Genomic DNA, 22,022 nt, shown 5'->3' on the forward strand with positions numbered 1-22,022 from the left:
AACTGGATCCCATCGGATGTGGACCCGATGCTATCAGCCCTCCAGGAAGTGACTATTCTAATTCTGTGACTCTGAGCAGTTCTGTTGGTGCAGGGGCTTGAGTGGAACTTGCCACTTTTAAACTGTCATAAGAGCGTAAGAAATAGGAACAGGACTAGACCATTTGGCCCCTTGAGCCTGCTCCGTCATTCAATAAGATCATGGCTGATCTTCTTGTGTTTCGATTTCCACATTCCCATCCCGATAGCCTTTGATTCCCTTGCCTAACAAGAATCTATCGACCTCTGCCTTTAAAATATTCAATCATCATTCATTGCATATCAGACCCGTGCCTACAAACTGCTCTCCCACTCTTCCAGTGAAGAAAAGAGCAGTTCTCACTCCTAACCCAACAACTATGATGTTAACAAAACGGGATGGCGATAGACTCCGTTTAAATGCGATGACACTACTGGAGGAATGGAGAGCTGGGGTTCACTCCGGAAAATAGCAGCAATGTTTAAAGTTAATAATCTGAATCTGTGCTTGGTGTATTAGGAGGTTTGGCCCATATTGGAGTATCTTGCATCCCAGGGATGGGCAGTAACCCGCTAATTGAAGTCGCTGTCACTGCTTTCTGTTCACAGTGGGTGATTGGTGAGGGTGGGGCAAAATCCTACTGCTTTTCCCTGTCTCACTCACGATGGAGCAGGGAAGACAGAATCGTTGATGGGTTTGTTGCCCTGTCTGAAATGTAGCTTTGACCGACTGTTCGTGATGGAGATCATGCTGCAGGAGCCGTTAATAATCTTACACAAATCAGCTGGCAAGTGCAGGCTTGAGGGAAACTTTCTGAACCATCAGGACTGGAAATGGGAAGAAGTGGAAGATTCTGTCTAGTTTCAGTGTGTACAGACTGTAGAGGGGAAGAGCTAATGTCACATGGCTGTAAGGTATTATATACAGTTAATATTTAACAATAAAGATGAATTATTGCTCACACTTAAAATGTTTTGATAATGCTTCTGCCTGGTTTCAAACTGGGGACCCAGGAACTCTAGTTCCTATTTCTTATGATTGATAATCAATGTATATCGATAAACCTGTAGCAGACCTATATACTCTGCATTTTAATTGGATTTATCAGATGTGTGCACCACTATGAGCTGGGTTGTGGACTGTAATGTCTTCACTCTTCTCTGGTGATCTTCTCCAGAAAGGCTGGTGTAGATAGAATCACTTGGTCTGCAAGATACAGTCACTGAGAATGATAATGGAACAATTTTCTGTCAAATGTTCAGTGACACCGATCACTTACCGAGTGATTATGTAAAAATCTAATTCAAATAATCACAGCCACTGCCGATGAGGGAGGGAAGGAAGCAGCAGAGGCATCTGATCAGATTATCTCAATCTTAGTGACAAAGAAGCTCCATGAGCTCCTCACACTTGTTGTTGGAGGTGAGGATGAAGGGGACAGGGGTGAGAGAGAGCACTTCAGAAGGAACTAACTTGGGTTAGAAATATTGAAAAGACTCAAGACACTGTGTGTTTAACACAGAGCTAATCTAATTGACCTTTATCTACAATATCAGCCCGAATAACTGGGCTGGAGTTTATTAATATCATCAGAAACAGACCCCAATACACATAATTCAGTCCTGAATGTGATTAACAGCAAAGTCCAACCGTTGTCGTTACTTGTGAACTTGCTGGTGTCTCTGCAGTGTAGATAAATAAGCAAACCCCTTCCCACATTCAGAGCATGTAAATGGTCTCTCCCCAGTGTGAACTCGCTGGTGTGTCAGCAGGTTGGATGACTGGGTAAAACCCTTCCCACATTCAGAGCAGGTGAACGGCCTCTCCCCAGTATGAACTCGCTGGTGTCTCAGAAGTTTGGATGGGTGGGTGAATCCCTTCCCACATTCAAGGCAGATGAATGGTTGCCCCCCAGTGTGAACCGGGTGGTGTGTTAGCAGGGTAGATAACTGAGTGAATCCCTTGCCACACTCAGGGCAGGTGAACAGCCACTCCCCAATGTGAATTCGCTGGTGTACAATGAGTTGAGATGATCGCTTGAACCCAGTCCCACAGTGAGAGCGCCTGAACGGCCTCTCCCCAGTGTGAACACTTTGATGAGACATCAGGTGCTGGGAGCTTTTAAAACACTTCCCACAGTCTGGGCATTTAAAAGGTCTCTCGTCTGTGTGAACTCGCTGGTGTGTCAGCAGATGGGATTGCTGAGTGAATCCCTTCCCACACATGGAGCAGGTGAATGGCCTCTCATCACTGTGCCCATGCTGGTGTCTCAGCAGTTTGGATGACTGAATGAATCCCTTCCCACACACAGAGCAGGTGAACGGCCTCTCCCCAGTGTGACTGTGCTTGTGTGCAGTGAGTTGAGACAACCACCTGAACCCAGTCCCGCAGTGAGAGCACCTGAATGGTCTCTCATCAGTGTGAACACGTTGATGGCGCATCAGTTCCATAGAACCTTTATAGCACTTCCCGCGGTCCGGACATTTAAAAGGTCTCTCCTCAGTGTGAACTCGCTGGTGTATCAGCAGATAGGACGAACGAGTGAATCCCTTCCCACACTCGGAGCAGGTGAACGGTTTCTCCCCAGTGTGAGTGCGCCAATGACTTTCCAGGTCAGACGGGGATTTGAATCCCTCCCCACATTCCCCACATTTCCATGGTTTCATCCCGTTGTGACGGCATTTATGTTCTGACAGGTCAGATGATTGGCTGAAGCCTTGTCCACACACAGAACACGTGTACGGTTTCTCCTCACTGTGAACGGTGCTTTTTCCTTCCATGTTCAAAATTCACTGATATTCAGGTTATGATAGATTGGGCGACTCTGTCAGATTCTGATGTGATGTTTGGTTTGAGTTTCCCCGACTGCAAATCCTCGCCTTCTAATACCCTGTGAAATTGATTTAAAACAGAAAAAGTGAATGAGAGAGAACCCACAAAAACAGGTTGTGAAATTGAGCTGAATGAATCTGGCAATTTGTGGAGCCGGCACCAGGAAAAAGTGACCATGAAAACTGCTGGATTGTCCTAAAAACCCAACTGGTTCACTAATATCCTTCAGAAACACAGAAATTAGGAGCAGGAGTAGGCCATTCAGCCCTTTGAGCCTGCTCCACCATTCAATATGATCATGGCTGTTCCTCTATCTCAACGCCATATTCTTGCTTTCTCTCTATACCCCCTGATGCCCCGAATATCCAAAAAATGATCAATTTCTTCCTTGGCTATACTCAGTGACCCGGCCTCCACAGGCTTCTGTGGTAGAGAATTCCACAGGTTGACCACCCTCCGAGTGAAGACATTTTTCCTCATCTCAGGGAAGGGAACCTGCCACGTGGTCTATGCCCACTCAAGACTCTGTCCACAAATTTCAAAATTGTGCCTGAACACTGAGGTCTGGGTTATTTATATGTATCAGGAACAGCGCGGGTCCGAACACTGACTCCTGGGGAACTCCGCTCTTAAACTTCCTCCAGTCTGAAAAACATCCATTAACCATGACTCTCTGTTTCCTGTCACTCAGCCAATTTCGTATCCATGTTGCTGCTGTCCCTTTTATCCCATGAGCTATAATCTTTGCTCAGAAGTTTGTTGCATGGTACTTTATCTAATGCCATTTGGAAGTCCATGTAACACAACATTAACAGCATTACCCTGAACAACACTTTCTGTTACCTCATCAAAAACCTAAAGCAATTTAGTTAAACGTGATTTTCCCTTAACAAATCCATGCTGGCTTTCCTTAATTAACCCACATTTTCTCAAGTGACTATTAAATATGTCCTGAATTACCATTTCTGGAAACTTCCCCAGCACCGAGATTAAACTGACTGGTCTGTAGTTGCTGGGCTTCTCTTTACACCTTTTTTGAACAAAGGTGTAACATTTGCAATTCTCCAGTCCCTGTGTCAGCAACTCTGAATCTCAGGAAGACTGGAAAATTATGGCCAGCACTTCCACAATTTCCACTCTCATTTCCCCTCAGTATCCCTGGATGCTTCTCATCCAGTCCTGGGGTTTTGTCAACTTTGTCAGACAGACTATCCAATATCTCCTCCTTATCAGTTTTAAACCCCACAAGGGTCTGAACCATCTCCTCTTTCACAATCACCTGTGCAGCATATTTTCCCTTGGTAAAGGCAGATGCAAAATATTCATTTAATACCTCATCCATGCCCCCTGCCTCCATGCATAAATCATCTCTTTGGTCTCTAATTGCCTCCACTCCTCCTTTTACTAGTTACATGCCCATGGAAGACTTCTTGATTTATTTCCATGTTTGCTTTCAGTCTCTTTTCATGCTCTCTTTGCTTTTCTTATTTGGTTTTCCAAATCCCTCTGAACCTTCTCTATTCAGCCTGGTTCTTGGTTTTATTATCCAGCTAACATGTGTCATAAGCACACTTTTTCTCCTTTATCTCAATCTCTATCTCTTTTCTCATCAAGGGGGCTGTGGATTTGTTTACCCAACCTTTCCCCTTCATGGCAATATATCTTTACTGTGTCAGAACTCTCTCTTCTTTGAAGACAGTGCATTGTTCAGTTACAGTTTCACCTGCCAACTTTTGATTCATAAGACCATAAGATGTAGGAGCAGAAGTAGGCCATTCGGACCATCGAATCTGCTCCGCCATTCAATGAGGTCATGGCTGATCTGATAATCCTCAATTCCACTTTCCTGCACAGCCCTTGATTCTCTTACAGGTTAAAAATCTGTCTATCTCAGCCTTGAATATACTTAATGACCCAACCTCTACAGCCCTCTGCGGTAAAGAATTCCAGATTCACTACCCACTGAGAGAAGAAATTCTTCGTTGTCTCTGTCTAAAATGGGTGAGATTATGCCCCCTGTTTCTATACTCTCCCATTCAGCATCTACTCTGTCAAGACCCCTAAGAATCTTATATGTTTCAATAAGGTCGCCTCTCACACTTCTAAACTCCAATGAGTACAGGCCCAGCCTACTCAACCTCTCCTCATAAAAAAATCCCTCCATACCCGGGATCAACCTTGAGAGCCTTCTCTGGACTGCCTCCAATGCCAGCATATCATTGCTTAGAGAAGGGGACCCAAACTGTTCACAGTATTCTAGGCGTGGTCCAACTAGTGCCTTATATAGTTTGAGCAAGACTTTCCGATTTTTAAACTCCATTCCCTTTGAAATTCCAACTTACCTGGGTCAGATCCATTCTTACCCCATTGAATTTGGCTTTCCCCCAATTAATTATTCTTATCCTTACTTGAAATCTTTGCACACAGATAAGTTGTTTACCTTCCACATTAAAAGTTTGATGATATTCAGGTCCTGACGAATCAAATGACTCTGTCAGATCTTGATGTGATGTTTGGTTTGCGTTTCCCGTCCGTCAATCCTCTGCCTCTAATACCCTGGAAAAGAAATTTCCAAAATCCATGACTGTCAGTCCAGGATAGACATTGAGAGGAAAAATACATTTCTCTTGGTTTGCGTTTGGTGTGTGTAAATCCTCCCCTTTTAACCCCCTGTAAAAAGAGTTTTCAAAATCCATCCCTGTCAGTCCAGGATAGACATTCACAATATTCTCTCCTGCTGCTGACAGGGAAAGGGATGAACATGCATGTGGGGAGCATTTTAGTGATAGCGACCACAACATGGTACAATTTAAGCTTGTTTGGACAAAGAAATAGACAAGTTGCAAAAAAAATGTTTTGGATTGGGGGAGAGCAGATTTTAGTAAAATAAAGCAGGATCTGGCCAAGGTAGACCAGGAACAGCTACTTGTGGGGAAATCTACAGAAGAGCAGTGGGGGGCGTTCGAAAAGGAAATGGGGAGGGTACAGGCTCAACATGTTCCCTCTAGGGTGATAGGAAGGAGTAACAAGCCCAGAGAACCATGGGTGACCAGAGATATTCAGGATACGCTGAGAAGGAAAAGAGAGGCTTTTAGCAGGTACAAGGGGAGCAAATCAGCGGAGGCATTAGTGGAATAGAGAAAGTGCAGGGTTGAGCTTAATCACAGAATCACAAAGTGCAGAAGAGGCCCTTCGGCCCATCGAGTCAGCGCCAACACGTGAGAAACACCTGACCTACCTAATCCCATTTACCAGCACTTGTCCCACAGCCTTGAATGTTATGATGTGCCAAGTGCTCATCCAGGTACTTTTTAAAGGATGTGAGGCAACTCGCCTCCACCACCCTCCCAGGCAGTGCATTCCAGACTGTCACTCTGGCTCCACCCATAGATTTCCCCCTTGGTCCATAATGGGCCCGACCCTTTTTCTGGTTATCCACTCCCTATTGATATACTTATGGAATATCTTGGGATTTTCCCTGCCTTTCCAGCTAGAGCTTTCTCATAACCCCTGTTTGCTTTCTTAATTACTTTGGGAGTGTCTTGGGCTACAGGAAGATATAGACGGGATGGTCAAATGGGCAGATAAGTGGCAGATGGAATTTCACCCTGAGAAATGTGAGGTGATACACTTTGGAAGGAGTAATTTGACAAGGAAGTATTCAATGAACGGCATGACACTAGGAAGTCCTGAAGAACAAAGGGGCCTTGGCATGTGTGTTCATAGATCTCTGAAGGCGGAGGGGCATGCCAGTGGGGTGGTAAAAATGCAGACGGGGCATTTGCCTTTTTCAATTGAGGCATAGATTACAAAAGTAGGGAGGTCATGTTGGAGTTGTGTAGAACCTTAGTGAGGCCACAGCTGGAGTACTGTGTGCAGTTCTGGTAGCCACATTATAGGAAGAATATGATTACACTGGAGGGGATGCAGAGGAGATTCACCAGGATGTTGCCTGGGATAAAACATTTAAGTTATGAAGACAGGTTGGATAGACTTGGGTTGTTTTCGTTGGAGCAGAGAAGACTGAGGGGCGACCTGATCGAGGTGTACAAGATTATGAGGGGCATAGACAGGGTGGATAGGGAGCTGCTGTTCCCCTTAGTTGAAGGATCAGTCATGAGGGGACATAAGTTCAAGGTGAGGGGCAGGAGGTTTAGGGGGGTTGTGAGGAAAAACGTTTTTACCCAGAGGGTGGTGACGGTCTGGAATGTGCTGCCTGGGAGGGTGGTGGAGGCGGGATGCCTCACATCCTTTAAAAGCTGGAAATCTCTTCTTGGGCCTCCACCTATCACTGGCCCCCTGTCGAGCTCTCCTGCCCCACTCCCTTCTACCAGCTTATATTTCATCTCATTTCTATATGTCTTAATTCAGATGAAAGGTCATACGGACTCGAAATGTCAATTGTATCCCTCTCCGCAGATGCTGTCAGACCTGCTGAGTTTTTCCAGGTATTTTTGTTTTTGTTCTAGATTTCCAGCATCCGCAGTATTTTGCTTTTATCCTTTAAAAAGTACCTGGGTGAGCACTTGGCACATCATAACATTCAAGGCTATGGGCCAAGTCCTGGTAAATGGGATTAGATAGGTAGGTCAGGTGTTTCTCACATGTCGGTGCAGACTCGATGGGCCAAATGCCCTCTTGATAGCCTGTCCACCAATATCCATTACTTGCCTACCAACTCCCACAGCTACCTCGACTACAGCTCCTCACAACCCGCTTCCTGTAAGGACTCCATCCCATTCTCTCAGTTTCTTTGCCTCCGTTGCATCTGTTCTGATGATGCCACTTTCAAAAACAGTTCCTCTGACATGTCCTCCTTCTTCCTTAACCGAGGTTTTCCACAAACGGTGGTTGACAGAGCCCTCAACCGTGTCCGGCCCATCTCCCGCGCATCCACCCTCAGACCTTCTTCTCCCTCCCAGAAACACGATAGGATCCCCCTTGTCCTCACTTATCACCCCACCAGCCTCCACATTCAAAGGATCATCCTCCGCCATTTCCGCCAACTCCAGCATGATGACACCACCAAACACATCTTCCCTTCACCCCCCCCGGCGGCATTCCTTAGGGATCGTTCCCTGCGTGACACCCTGGTCCACTCCTCCATCACCCCCTACACCTCAACCCCCTCCCACGGCACCTTCCCATGCAACCGCAGAAGATGCAACACCTGCCCCTTTACTTCCCCTCTCCTCACCATCCAAGGGCCCAAACACTCATTTCAAGTGAAGCAGCATTTCACCTTTACTTCCCTTAATTTAGTCTACTGCACTCGTTGCTCCTAAAGCGGTTTCCTCTACATTGGAGAGACCAAACGCAGACTGGGTGACCGCTTTGCAAAACACCTTCGTTCTATCCGCAAGCATTACCCAGACCTCCCTGTCACTTGCCATTTCAACACTCCACCCTGCTCTCATGCCCACATGTCCGTCCTTGGCTTGCTGCATTGTTCCAGTGAAGCTCAACGCAAACTGGAGGAACAGCACCTCATCTTCCGACTCGGCACTTAACATCCTTTCGGACTGAATATTGAGTTCAACAATTTTAGATCATGAACTCTCTCCTCCATCCCCACCCCCTTTCTTATTTTTCTCCCTCCTTTTTGATTTTTCCAATAATTTATATAGATTTTTCTTTTCCCACCTATTTCCATTACTTTTAAATGTATTTCCATCCATTGGTTTATCTCTACCTTTTAGCCTTTTTCGATTCCTTCACCCCACCCCCACCAGGGCTATCTGTACCTTGCTTGCCCTGCTTTCTACCCTTAATTAGCACATTCCTTTAGATAATATCACCACCTCTTTTCCTTTTGTCTGTGACATCTTTTGGTTATCTCCACTATCACTGGCCCTCTATCCAGCTCTCTTGTCCCAACCCCCACCCCCCCCCCTTAAACCAGCTTATATTTCATCCCTTTTCTATTTTTCCTTAGTTCTGTTGAAAAGTCATGCGGACTTGAAACGTTAACTGTGCTCCCTTCCACAGATGCTGCCAGACCTGCTGAGTTTTTCCAGGTATTTTTGTTTTTGGCCTCTTCTGCTCTGTGTGATTCTAAGTCCAGCTGCACGTTTCCCACTAGAAAGATGGCGGCGGCGCATGCGCCCTGCTGCACATTGTCCCCTATACAAATGGCGGCCGTTTACTTGGGCCTCTCTCCGAAGGTAAAGCGGGTCCCACCTGCCGCCGCCTCGTTTAATGCAACCGCAGGACCGGTAGCTTCTTATTCACGGTTTCAGACCTCTACTGGGTGTTTATGAAGATCCCCGCCATCTCCGCCGCTTCCATTCCTCCCCACTCACCGGCTCCTGTTCTCGATATTTCTCAGTCCTTCGGTCAGCTCCGGACTCTCTGGACTGCGCATGCTCCGGTTTGAGCTCACATTGCGCATGTTCCTGTCGCTGCCCGGTACTGCGCCTGCGCAAGGAGCTCCGCTAAACCATGACCAAGCCGGCGCCGCCCGTGAATGAATAAAAAGAATAAGGTCCATTCCGCCCCGCGGCGAATGCTGGGTTAACAGGTTGCCATTGAAACGTGATTGTGTTCAAAAGAAAATTATGTTTTGAGATCCGATGCTGATTGGAGCCACAGGGCCAAGGTATAAAATTATTATAAAAGCAAAATTATGGGGATGCCTAAAATCTGAAACAAAAACAGAAAATGCTGGAAAAACTCAGCAGTTCTGACAGCAACTGTGGATAGAGAAACAGACTTGATGTTTCGAGTCCGTATGACTCTTCTTCAGAGCTGACTCTTGTTCAGCTCTGACGAATCTTACGGACTTGAAACGTCAAGTCTGTTTCTCCACGGATGCTGTCAGACCTGCTGAGTTTTTCCAGTGTTTGTGTTATATAAAATTATTAAGTCCATTGATACGGCAACCAAAGTGCACTGGTACTCCAATCTATCTTCATAACTGAAGATTCTCATCCCTGGAACCATTCTTGTAAACCTAGTATTCACTCTCTCCAATGCATCACATCCTTCCTATACTGTGGCACCCAGAACTGTCCCGGTATAGTTAACAGCAGAACATACACCTATGGTTAATTGTAGGCTGTTTGAACAAGTGACTTTTCTTCCCATACACAGAACATTCAAACTGTGTTGTCAGGAGGAATGTAGCAATTTTGGATCAGAGCCTCTGAAGGTTTAAAACTGGTGTGTTAACAAGTGGGCACAGTGAGTAAACCCCTTTGCACAAATGCAGTATCTGAATGGTCTCTCTCAGGTGCAACTGTGTTGCTGTGTCAGCGAATGGGGTGACCGAGTGAATCACTTCTGCTGAAGAAGAGTCATACAGATTCGAAACATTAACTCTGTTTCTCTCTCCACAGATGCTACTAGACCCGCTGAGTTTTTCCAGCATTTTATGTTCTTATTTCAGAATTCCAGCATGCGCAGTATGTGGCTTTTATATAAGTCATTTCCATATTGAGCTGGTGAATGACCTTTTCGCGATTTTACCCATGATTTTCCAGCTCAAACTGGGATCTCAAATCCTTCTGACAATCACAGAAACACAGAATTGTAATGGCACAAAAGGAGGCCATTTGGCCCAACGTGTCTGTACGGGCTCTCCAAATGAGCATTATGACTTAGTGCCATTCTCCACCTTTTCCCTGTAGCCTTGCACATTGTTTCTATTCAGATAATCGCCCAATGCCTTCGAATGCCTGGATTAAGCCTGCCTCCACCACACTTCCAGGCAGTACATTCCAGACTCGAACCACTCGCTCAGTGATTTTTTTTTTTATATCACATCACATTTGCTTCTTTTGTAAACCACTTTAAATCAGTGCCCTCTTGGTCTCGATCCTTTTATGAGCAGGAACAGTTCCCCCCACCACATTATACTCTATCTAGCCCCCTCGTGATTTTGAACATCTCTATCAAATCTCTTCTAACCTTCTCCTCTCCAAGGAGAATAGTTCTAGCCTCTCCAATCTATCTTCATAACTGAAGATTCTCATCCCTGGAACCATTCTTGTAAACCTCGTCTTCGCTCTCTCCAATGCATCACATCCTTCCTATACTGTGGCACCCAGAACTATACACAATACTCCAGGTGAGGTCTAGCTAGTGCCTTATCTAAATTCAGCATAATCTCCTTGCTCTTGTACTCTATGCCCCATTAAAAGCCCAGAATACTGTATGCTTTATTAATGGCTCTCTTCACCTGTCCTGCCACCTTCAATGATCTATGCACGTATATACGCAGGCCCAACTGCTCCTGCACCTTCTTTAGAATTGTACCCCTTATTTTATATTGTCTCTCCATGTTCTTTCTGCCAAAATACATCATCTCACACTTCTCCACATTGAACTTCATCTGCTATCTATCGGCCCACTCCACCAACTTGCCTATGTCCTTTTGAAGTACTTTGCTGTCTGCCTCACAGTTTACAGCGCTTCCAAGTTTAGTATCATATGCAAACTTTGAAATTGTCCCCTGCACACCAAGATCTAGATCATTAATATTGGTCACAAAAAGCAAGGGTCCCAATACCGACCTGTGGGGATCTCCACTAGAAACCTTCCTCCAGCCAGAAAAGTATCCATTGACCATTACACTCTGTTTCCTATTACTCAGCCAATTCTGTATTCACGTTACTATTGTCCTTTTTATTCCATGAACTATAACTTTTCTCACAAGTCTGTTGTGCAGCACTGTCTTGAATGCCTTTTGAAAGTCCATAAACACATCAAGAGCATTACCCTCATCAACCTTCTTGTTACCTCTTCAAAGAACTCCAGCAAGTTTGTTAAACAGGATTTCCCCTTTAGAAATACTTGCTGGCTCTTCCTAATCAACCCACATTCTTCCATGTGACGATTAATTCTATCCTGAATAATTTTCTCTGGCGGCTTCCCCACTAACGAAGTTAAACTGACTGGTCTGTAAATGTTGGGCTTATCCTTAGCCTTTTTAAGCAAGGGCGTAATGTTTGCAATTCTCCAGTCCTCTGGCACCTCCCCTGAGTCAAAGGAAGACTGAACGATTATGGCCAGTGCCCTTGCAATTTCCACTCTCACTTCTTTCAATATCCTTGGATGCATCTCATCCAGTCCCCATGCCTTGTCAACTTTAAGTACCAACAGTTCAACCAACACTTCCCCCTTATTAATTTTGTATCCTTCCAGTGACAGAGGTTCCTCGTCTGTCACCGTGGCCTGTGTGGCATCTGCTTCCTTGGTAAAGTCAGATGCGAAATATTCATTTAACATCTCACCCTGCCTCCATGTGTAATCCCCCCTTTTGGCCCTAATCGACCCTACTCCTCCTTTTACTATCCTTTTATGTACATATAGAAAACTTTGGCATTCCCCTTTATGTTGGCTCCAGTTTTTTTCTCATGACTCCTCTTTTCTTCTCTTATTTGCATTTTCACCTCCCCTCTGAACCTTCTGTCGTCTGATTGGTTCCCAATTGTATTTTCTATCTGACACCTGTCATCGGCACACTTTTTCTCCTTTATCTTAACTTCTATCTCATTTTTCATCCAGGGAGCTCTGGATTTATTTGCCCGACCATTCCTTTTTGAGGGAATATACCTCGAACCATTTCTTCTTTGAAGGTAGCCCATTGTTCAGCTACCTCTTCCCGCCAACTTTTGGTTCCAGTCTATCGGGCCCAGTTCTGTTCTTGCTCTATTGAAGTCGGCCCTCCCCCAGTTAACTATTCTTACTCTTGATTGCACATTGTCCTTTTCTACCATCATCCTAAACCTTATGATAGAATGATCATTGTCTCCTGAATATTCCCCCACTGACACCTGATATACTTGGCTCACATCTTTTCCAAGAACCAGGTCTGGCAGTGCTTCCTTTCTTGTTGGACTGGACACATGCTGTAGAAAATTTGCTTGAATAAACCCTAGGAACTCTTGGCTGTCTCTACTCTTTACACTACCACTACCTCAGTCTATATTCAGGAAATTAAAGTCCGCCTTTATAACTACTCTATAATGTTTGCACCTCTCTGCTATTTCCTTGCAGATTTGGTCCTCTACATCCTTCCCACTAGTTGGTGGTCGATAGACTACACTGAGCAATGTAACTGCACCCTTTTTGTTCCTTAGCTCTAGCCAAATTGATTCTGTCCTTGAACCCTCTGGGACATCCTCTTTCTCCAGCACTGCAATGCTTTCCTTAATCAATACAGCCACCCCTCCTGCTTTTCTTCCTGCCCTATCTTTCCTGAACACGTTGTTCCCAGGAATATTTAACACCCAGTCCTGCCCTTTCCTGAGCCAGCTATCTGTCATCGCCACAACGTAACATGGCAATCTGCGCCTGTAACTCAGCAATCTTATCTACTATACTCCGTGCATTCACATACATATAGTGTAACCCTGATTTTGAGTGTATTACTTTCTCCCTCACTCCCTTTTTGCTATTCTTGTGTTATCTGTCTCTCCCAGTATTTTGTGCACCTTGGTATTACTCTCTAATATTCTCTCCTGGTTCCCACACCCCTGCTGAATTAGTTTGAAGCCCCCGCCCCCCAACAGGACAAGCAAACACATCTCAAGGAGCTTAATCCTGGCTCTGTTCAGCTGCAACACTTCCGGCTTGTACAAGTGCCATCTTCCCTCAGAACCAGTCCCAGTGTCCCAGGAATCTAAAGCCCTCCCTCCTGCAACATCTTTCCAGCCACACATTCATCTGCCTTATCCTCCTATTTCTATATTCACTTGCACATGGCACTGGAAGTAATATGGAGAATACTACATTTGAGGTCCTGCTTGCTAATTTTCTACCTAGCGCCCTAAATTCCGTCTGCAGGACAACATCTCTCTTCCTACTTAAGTCATTGGTACCAATGTGGACCACGACCTCTGGCTGTTCACCCTCCCCCAGAAGAATGTCCTACACCCACTCGGTGACATCCTTGACCCTGGCACCAGGAAGGTAACATACCATCCTGGAGTCATGTCTACGGCCGCAGAAACACCTCTCTTCCCTTAACTAACGAATCCTCTATCACTATTGCTCTTCCTTTCTTCTTTCTCCAACTTCTCTTGTAGCTAGTGTATGGAGAAGATCATGTCCACTGTAGAACTACCAGCAAGAAACATCACTGTGCTTCTCCAAAGACTCGGTCTGCAAAAAGGTTCCTACCTCCCAACAGAGAAGGAGGTGCTAACAATAGATGGGACTTTCCATGCTCGAGCAGTTCAGCTGGAATTCCAAAAAGCCGGGTGACTTTCTGCTTGCTAAACAACCAATGGGCTTTTCAATCTTGAGTGATGAGGGTTCCTTGTCCAACTAACCATGACAGGAAGTTACTGGAGAGTCAAACAGAGACTGGGAGATGTCCAGCTCATGGGTGTACAGATCACAGTAATGTTCAACCCAGCAGGACATCTGATTACTTCTGTTGGTGAGCACTTCACCATGTGATTTCTGTGGGACGCAACTTTGGTGATGGTCGGACCAAGTGCCCGGTTCATCCAATCACTACATAGCACATAGATTTCCTACACGCAGGCTGGTTGAATTTCTTGACGCAGGTCGATCCAGTGTTTATTTGCTGTTATGACCAATGCAGTTGGTGAAGTAGAGTTATATAAAAATCCCAGAGGAAAACTTTAAACAACTGTCATAACCTATAATTTTAAGTGTTATGTTTGAGGTGCGGCATTAAATTCAGGAATCAGACCATCAGTTCTCGAGGCTTTACATTAAACTAATTGAAACATTTATTAATTTACACAGGTTAAAACATACACACATGGCTACAAATGACTTCTGTTATAGTTTTTAACAAATTCCCAAACTAATCTCCATTTAGGCAACAGCAACCCATAGGCTTAACCAAACACCAGGCAAAGCATTTTCACCTCACGAATTCAAAATGAGGTTCTTTTCACTTTGGAGCCAGTTGGAGGTTTGCAGCTGCCTTTTGACCTTACATTGCCTCTGCCTGCACACCCGAAAACTACTGAAATTATACCTACCAGCCCCACTGAATGTTAATTCTCATTGTATCAACAACCTCTTTGAACTTCACCTTTTAAGAATAAAACCCCTTTCATAATACCAATTTCATGAGTAATGTAAACATATTGCTTGGTAACTGCTAGAAAAGCGTCAATTTTCACCCCACTTCTTGAATGCTCTATTCAAAAAATGGAAATGCACGCTCTCTCTCTTGTATATCAAAACTAGTACATTTCAAAGCACCCAGACTAGCTTTAATACAATTAAGACACACCCACAGACTTAACCTCTATTTTAAAAGAAAACTATTTTCCAAAATATTATTGACATTAATAGCTTCATGACATTGAAGCCATTTTACATGACTGTCTTGGTTACTTTCAAGTTACAGGGGGTTCTAGCTGTTGGGTCTATGTTGTGCATCAGGTAGGCTTTGCTTTTCACTTCAATGACAGATGTCAAGTCTGCTGATTAGTTCTCAAACCAGTCTTTGTTGTGGGTTCCACCTTTCCCAAATGTTGCTGCTGCTGTGTCAGAAATGATTGAACTCAGCGACTACCAAACTTCATCAGTATCAATGTTGATCGATGAGGCTTTTATTGATGTGTCTATAAAATATTTTACTATTTTGATTCTTCTTTGATAACTTAATTTCATAACGGAGGTGTCATGGTGAAGAATGTGGAAGTCAGTAAGAATTGTCAGCAAGGATTATTCAGCAATTTCTAATTGGAGATGTTAATCAGTGGAACCTTTCAGACACTTTTTCACCAAAGACCAATTTAGGATTGAAGTGAAAGTTCATTATTTTATTGTAAATGAGTTCCGGTTGAGAGAGGAAAAATCACAGATGGAGCTTTTAAAAAGGGACATCCACGAAAATCAGTGACATCTCCAGAACGTTAAACTCCAGCCAGTTATAGGGGTTGTTAACGTAAGCAGGAACAATCCTGATATGGAAACATAGAAAATAGGAGTAGGAGTAGGTCACTCGGCACTCGAACCTGCTCTGCCATTCAATATGATCATGGCTGATCCTCTATCGCAACACCATCCTCCCACTCTCTCGGCATTCCCTTTGATACCTTTAGAGTCCAGAAATCGATCTATTTCCTTCTTAAATATATTCTACGACTCGGCTTCCACAGTCTTCTGTGGTGGAGAATTCCACAGGCTCACCACGCACTGAGTGAAGAAGTTTCTCCTCATCTCAGTCCTAAATGTTCTACCCAGTATCCTGAGATGGATCCCTTGTCCTAGACACACCCCCACACCCCTTCCCTTCCCCAGCCAGAGGAAACATCATCCCTGCATCCAGTCTGTCCAGCCCTGTCAGAATTTTTTATGTTTCAAATAGATCCCCTCTCATTCTTTTAAGCTCCAGTGAACACAGGACTAGTTGGCCCAATCTCTCCTCATACGACAATCCTGCAATCTTAGGAATCAGTCTGGTGAACCTTCGCTGCATGCCCTCTATGGCAAGTATATTCTTTCTTAGGAAAGGAGACCAAAACTGCACATAATAGTCCACAATACTATCAATCCTGGATGTGATTAACAGCAGCAATAACAACAGAATCCAACCCCTGCAGTCACTGATGAATTTGCCGATGTCTCAGCAGGCTGGAGGACCTTGTGAATGCTTTCCCACATGAAGAGCAGGTGAAAGTCTCTCCCCAGTGAGAGTGCGTTGGTGAGTCAGAAGGTTGGATGACTGCCTGAAACTCTTTCCACAGGTAATGCAGCTGAACGGATTCTCCTCAGTGTGAATTCGGTGGTGTGACTGGAGGGTGAATAAACGAGCAAATCCCTTCCCACACAGGGAGCAGGTGAATGGTCTCTCCCCAGTGTAAAGTCGCTGGTGTCTCACCAGGTTGCATGGCTGAGAAAACTTCTTCCCACACACGGAGCAGGTGAACGGTCTCTCACCAGTGTGAGTGCATTGGTGTGCAGTGAGGGTGGACGACTGCCCGAAACTCTTTCTGCAGTGAGTGCAGCTGAATGGCTTCTCCTCAGTGTGAACTCGCTGGTGTGTCCAAAGGCCGGATGACCGAGTGAATCCCTCCCCACACACGGAGCAGGTGAACGGCTTCTCCCCAGTGTGAATTTGCTGGTGTGTTGCGAGGGTGGATGAACTATTGAACCTCTTCCCACAGTAAGTGCAGCTGAAGGGCCTCTCCTCAGTGTGAATTCTGTGGTGTAACATCAGGTAGGTTGTCTTAGTAAATCCCTTCCCACATACGGAACAGCTGAATGGCTTCTCCCCAGTGTGAATGTGTCAATGGATTTCCAGTTGGGATGATGAATTGAATCTTTTCCCACAGTTCGCACATTTCCACGGTTTCTCCATGGTGTGGGTGTCCTTGTGTCTCTCCAGGTTGGACAATAAGTTGAAACCTCATCCACACACAGAACACCTATGTGGTTTCTCCCCGCTGTGAATGGTGTGATATTTTTTCAGGCTGTATAACTGGTTAAAGCTCTTTCCACAGTCAGTTCACTGGAACATTCTCACTCGGGTGTGTGTGTGTATTGGTGCTTTTCCAGTCATACTGATGTTTGAAATCTTTTCCACAGACAGAAGAGACAATTTCTCCTTCCACATTCAAAGGTTCATGATATTCACGTCCAGAATAATCAAGTGACTCAAACCAAGATGCTTGTTTAGATTTCTCCATCTACAAATCCTTCCCTTCTAATACCTGCAAAAAGAGTTTACAAAATTAATTGTTATAAGTGTAAGCAGGGTGTAGAAACTCAGGGTAGACAATTCCAGTTTTTTAAAATATTCTTTCTCGGGATGTTGGCATCGCTGGGAAGGCCAACATTTGTTGCCCATCCCTGATTACCCTTGAACTGAGTAGCTTGCAAGGCCATTTCAGAGGGCGTTTTAGAGTCAATTACATGTAGATCAGACCAGGCAGATTTCCTAAAGGACATTACTGAACCAAATGGGTTTTTACAACGTTCAGTGAGTTTCCTGGTCACCATTACTGAGACGAGCTTATAATTCCAGATTTATTAATTGACTTTAAATTCCATCAGCTGACGTGAGGGGATTTGAACCTATGTCCCCAGAACATTACCCTGGGCCTTTGGATTACAAGTCCAGTGACATTACCATTGCATCATCGCTTCCCCTTGATGGAATATATTTTCCTCTTGTTCCCCAAAACTGTAAATCCACGTCCCATACACACTCCCACCTCCATGGACTAAAATCTGAATCCATCACACCATCTCCAACATTTCTTTCCTCAACTCCCAGTTTTTTCCCTCCCTGCAATCTGGCTCGATTCAGTTCTCCAGCCACTCTGCAGGTAAATAAAATCAATCCTTTTCTCTCCTGGTCACTGGGACCCTGAAGCCCCGCCCACTCTCTGTTGCTTCACCAAGATGGCCGCACGTAAAGCAAAAAGTCCCCGAGCTGCAAACGCGGGACCTGCAGGTTCTTATTGGGGGTTTGGGGCCTCCAGCGGGTGTTTCTGAATCCTCCCCGCCCACCTCCCAGGGTTTCCTTCCTTCCCACAGATCAGATTCCTCATTGATTTGAGCCCAAAGTGTAACCTCTTATTTATTGTCCCCCCCTCCCCCATCCTCTGATGTGAACCATCCTCCACTCGCTGACCCAGGATGGCGGCCGTTAACCTGGGCCTGTTCCCGGGAGGGAGAAGCCCCGCAGCTGCAAACCAGGAGCTGACAATTATTCTTCAGGGTTTGCGGATCCACAAAGTGTTTCCAAATCCTCCCCGTCCAGCCGCCGGCTCCATCGCTCCCTCCCCCCCCGGGCCTGTCACCGCGGGGTAAACACGGGGCCTGGGGCCTGCCCCAGAAGTTGATCCAGTTCCCAGTCCAGCCGCGGTTTCCATTCCTACCCTGTGCTCACAATCTCCTCCCGCCTCCCGAACCGTCCGCTCCTCCTTACTCTGTCACCATGACTGACACTGAGCATGCTCAGAGCGCACACCCACACTGCACCTGCGCACTAGTCATTGATCGGGGACTTTCTGCAGCGCGGTGTGTTCAGGGTAAACAAGCCGCCATAGGGATGAGTCAGTGATCATGAAGGTTTTTTCGCAGTAGGCAAAATAGAAGATCCACGGATGAGGAGGATACTGGACACGAAGCACAATGAGGGGTTATGACACTTTATTAAATACAGGTACACATTACACAGAGGATATCAGTTACACACGAGCAGCCAGTGGTGTGGAGCCTCCTGAGAGTCCACATCCTTTACAACAAGTATTTACAGGCACTATGACATGCAAAACCACCTCATTTAATCAGATATATTTATTTACTGCTTATTATTGCGACTGGGGTCACACTCGAAAATCGTGCAGCCTGCAGCTCCCCGGTTTTATTAACCCACTCCCTCCAGCATTCTTTCACCCCCAAGAATCTTTTCATTGGTCTCAGTCTTTTTTCTGTATGCTCAGGTCATACTGCCCAAAACGTAGCCACTCCTGCACCGGGGCACAAGGAATAATCAGCCTCTCATGCATTGGTGCACTGCATTTCCCTTATATCCTAGTGTCATACTATGGTTGCAGCATAGAAAAATCCTATCTGTGCCAGCTGTCTGCATGAGTTACTCACCTAGTCCACTTCCCCCTTCTTTGGCACATAGCCCTGCGTTTTTTTTTCACTTTAGATAATTATCAAATTCTCTTTGGAAGACTTCAATTGAATCTGCCTCCACCACATTCTCAGGCAGTGCATTCCAGATCCCACTTGCAACATCCCACTTGAGTCTGCTTTGCCATGCAATAAGATCATGGCTGATCTGGTTGTGTCTCAACTCCACTTTGCCGTGTGCCGTCTGTAACCCTTGACTCCCTTATCTATCAAAAATATCCCTAACTCTGCCTTGAATAAATTCAATGACCTAGCCTCCGCTGCTTTCTGGGGAAGAGAATTCCACATTATCAACCCTTCAAGAGAAAATTTTTCTCCTCATCTCAGTCTTAAAAGGAGGCCTCTTATTCTTAAACTGTGTCCCCTGATTCTAGTCCCTCCCACAAATGGAAACATCGTCCCAGTATCTACCCTATCAAATTTGTGTCTTCCACACCTGGCTTCCTTCTGTCTACATTCTCTACCTCGGGGCTGAACTATATTCTTCATTTTGTACTTTTAAAGGTTATTTCTTTGATAGTGCAAACATTTCCATTTTGTTCTTTCTTCTTATAGCCTATCTAAGAATTATCTTCATCAAGCAGAACATCAATATAAGGAGAATTAACATATTCTGTAATAGCAGGAGGAAAGTGGTGGCTGCAATTATCCAGGGATGTTGTCCTGTATTGTATACTATCTCTCACCTGGGTTGTTCACAAGGGTGGCAATAAAGCTCAAGGATTTTTTGTTGCTTCTCTGCCAGATGTTGCTCAATATTGATTAAAGTTCAGAGAAAGGGGTGAAATTGGACAGCCATAACTGCTTGCAGTCCCTGAAGGGTAAAGTTCACTTGAATTTCTGGAACATTGTGGCTCTTATCCCCAGCGTTAATCAGATTGGTTGTTATGAGGCAAAATGTCCACCTGATCATACAGGAAATGTCCCCATGTATGTCTGTGTGTGTGTGTCTGCGTGTCTGTGTATGTGAGTGCTGTTTAAACCTCACATTTACACACGCAGACCCCACTTCTCCTGGAACAACATTAAGAGTCTGCTGCTTTCTAGATCCTTCCAATCCCCTCACTATTATCCTCAGATAGTTCACAAATTCCTTGTGTACATCATCCAGCAACAGGTCTATGTTCTCCATTTTAAGTACTTCCATCGATCATACCAACAGAGAACAATGAGATTGCTGCTTTCACAGTAATCAGTTCTGAAATATTGTCAATCGGATTTTAAGTCTTCCTGGAGTGCATATGAACATATGAATTAGGAGCAGAAGTAGGCCACTCGGCTCCTCGAGCCTGATCCACCATTCAATAAGATCATGATATGACTGTAACCTCAAGTCCATATTCCTGCCAACCCCCAATAACCTTTCAACCTTTGTACATCAAGAATCTATCTATCTCTGCCTTAAAAATATTCAAGGACTCTGCTTCCACCTCCTCTTGAGAAAGTAAGTTCCTCCGAGGGAAAAAAAAATTCTTCTTATCCCTGCCTTAAATGAGCGACCCCTTATTTTTAAACAGTGACCCCTACTTCTAGATTCTCCCACAAAAGGGAGCCCCTTCATCCAAGTGATTTATATAACTCGTAAAAAGTTGAGGGCCCAGCACTGATCCCTGCGGCACACAAATCATCACATCCTGCCAACCAGAAAAATACTCATTTATGCCAAATCTCTGCTTCCTGTTAGCTAGCCAATCTTCTATCCTTGCCAATATGTTACCCCTGCACCATGAGCTTTTATTTTCTGCAATAACCTTTGATGTGGCACTTCATCACTGATTCAAATCTACCCACCTAATCACCATCTATGTTCCAGATTTTAATATAATTGTCCAACGTACATCATTTAACTGCTTTATACCTGATTCAGCACACCCGTCCACATATACTACAAGAGATTGTCTTTGAGATCAGTTTTTTTCCTTTTTTTTTAGTCTGTGTTGCTCTGAATGATAACATTATTAACCTTCTCCCAATCCTGTCCTAACCCTTCTGTCGGTTCATTTATTGAAACCAGGGACTCGCCTGGCTGCCCAATGATACCTTGAAGTCAGCCCTTGAATTATTTGTACATTGTTTCATCATGTTGCCACATTTCACTTAAATATGTTGAAATATTTGCTCCACATCCATAGGATTACATCTGTTTAAAGCCACAAACAGAAAGGTCCAGTTTTTTCCAGGAGTTTGAGACTAATCATCTTTCAAAATGATGCAGAGTTTCAGCCAATGAGGGAGATCCAGGCTCAGCCCCGCCCCTCATTCACCCCGATTGGTTGGAGGTGCAGCTGCTCCGCTTCGGACCTCCAGCTGCTTCCCTCTTTTTATTGGTCCGGAGCTGCCGTCAATCATCCGGACATTATGAGCTGGGGCATGCGCAGTACGGCTGACGAAGCTGGTCAACAGTACGCATGCGTTGTGTCGTTGAGTCTGGAGCATGCGCAATGCGATCGATGGCCTTGCGGAGCGAGTTGTCTGTTTGTCCCGGAGAAGCGGAGTCAGAGCGAGGCGGTGGGTGAGAGGATTTGGAAACACTTTGTGGATCTGCAAACCCTGAGGAATAATTGTCAGCTCCTGGTTTGCAGCTG

At 45.0% G+C, this 22,022-nt stretch overlaps 1 protein-coding gene across 1 annotated transcript; it reads right to left on the bottom strand.

Moving 5' to 3' along the window:
* Positions 1 to 1,676: 1,676 nt before the first annotated feature.
* On the bottom strand, positions 1,677 to 17,380 carry LOC144697816 (uncharacterized). Its single transcript, XM_078569800.1, is given in 2 exon segments — positions 1,677 to 2,707; positions 16,429 to 17,380. Coding segments are annotated over 2 exon segments (1,749 nt in total). The 5' UTR covers positions 17,147 to 17,380.
* Between the last annotated feature and the right edge of the window lie 4,642 nt (positions 17,381 to 22,022).

The sequence above is a fragment of the Cetorhinus maximus genome, chromosome 23 (genome assembly GCF_964194155.1).
Source record: "Cetorhinus maximus chromosome 23, sCetMax3.hap1.1, whole genome shotgun sequence".
In the NCBI taxonomy this organism is placed as follows: domain Eukaryota; kingdom Metazoa; phylum Chordata; class Chondrichthyes; order Lamniformes; family Cetorhinidae; genus Cetorhinus; species Cetorhinus maximus.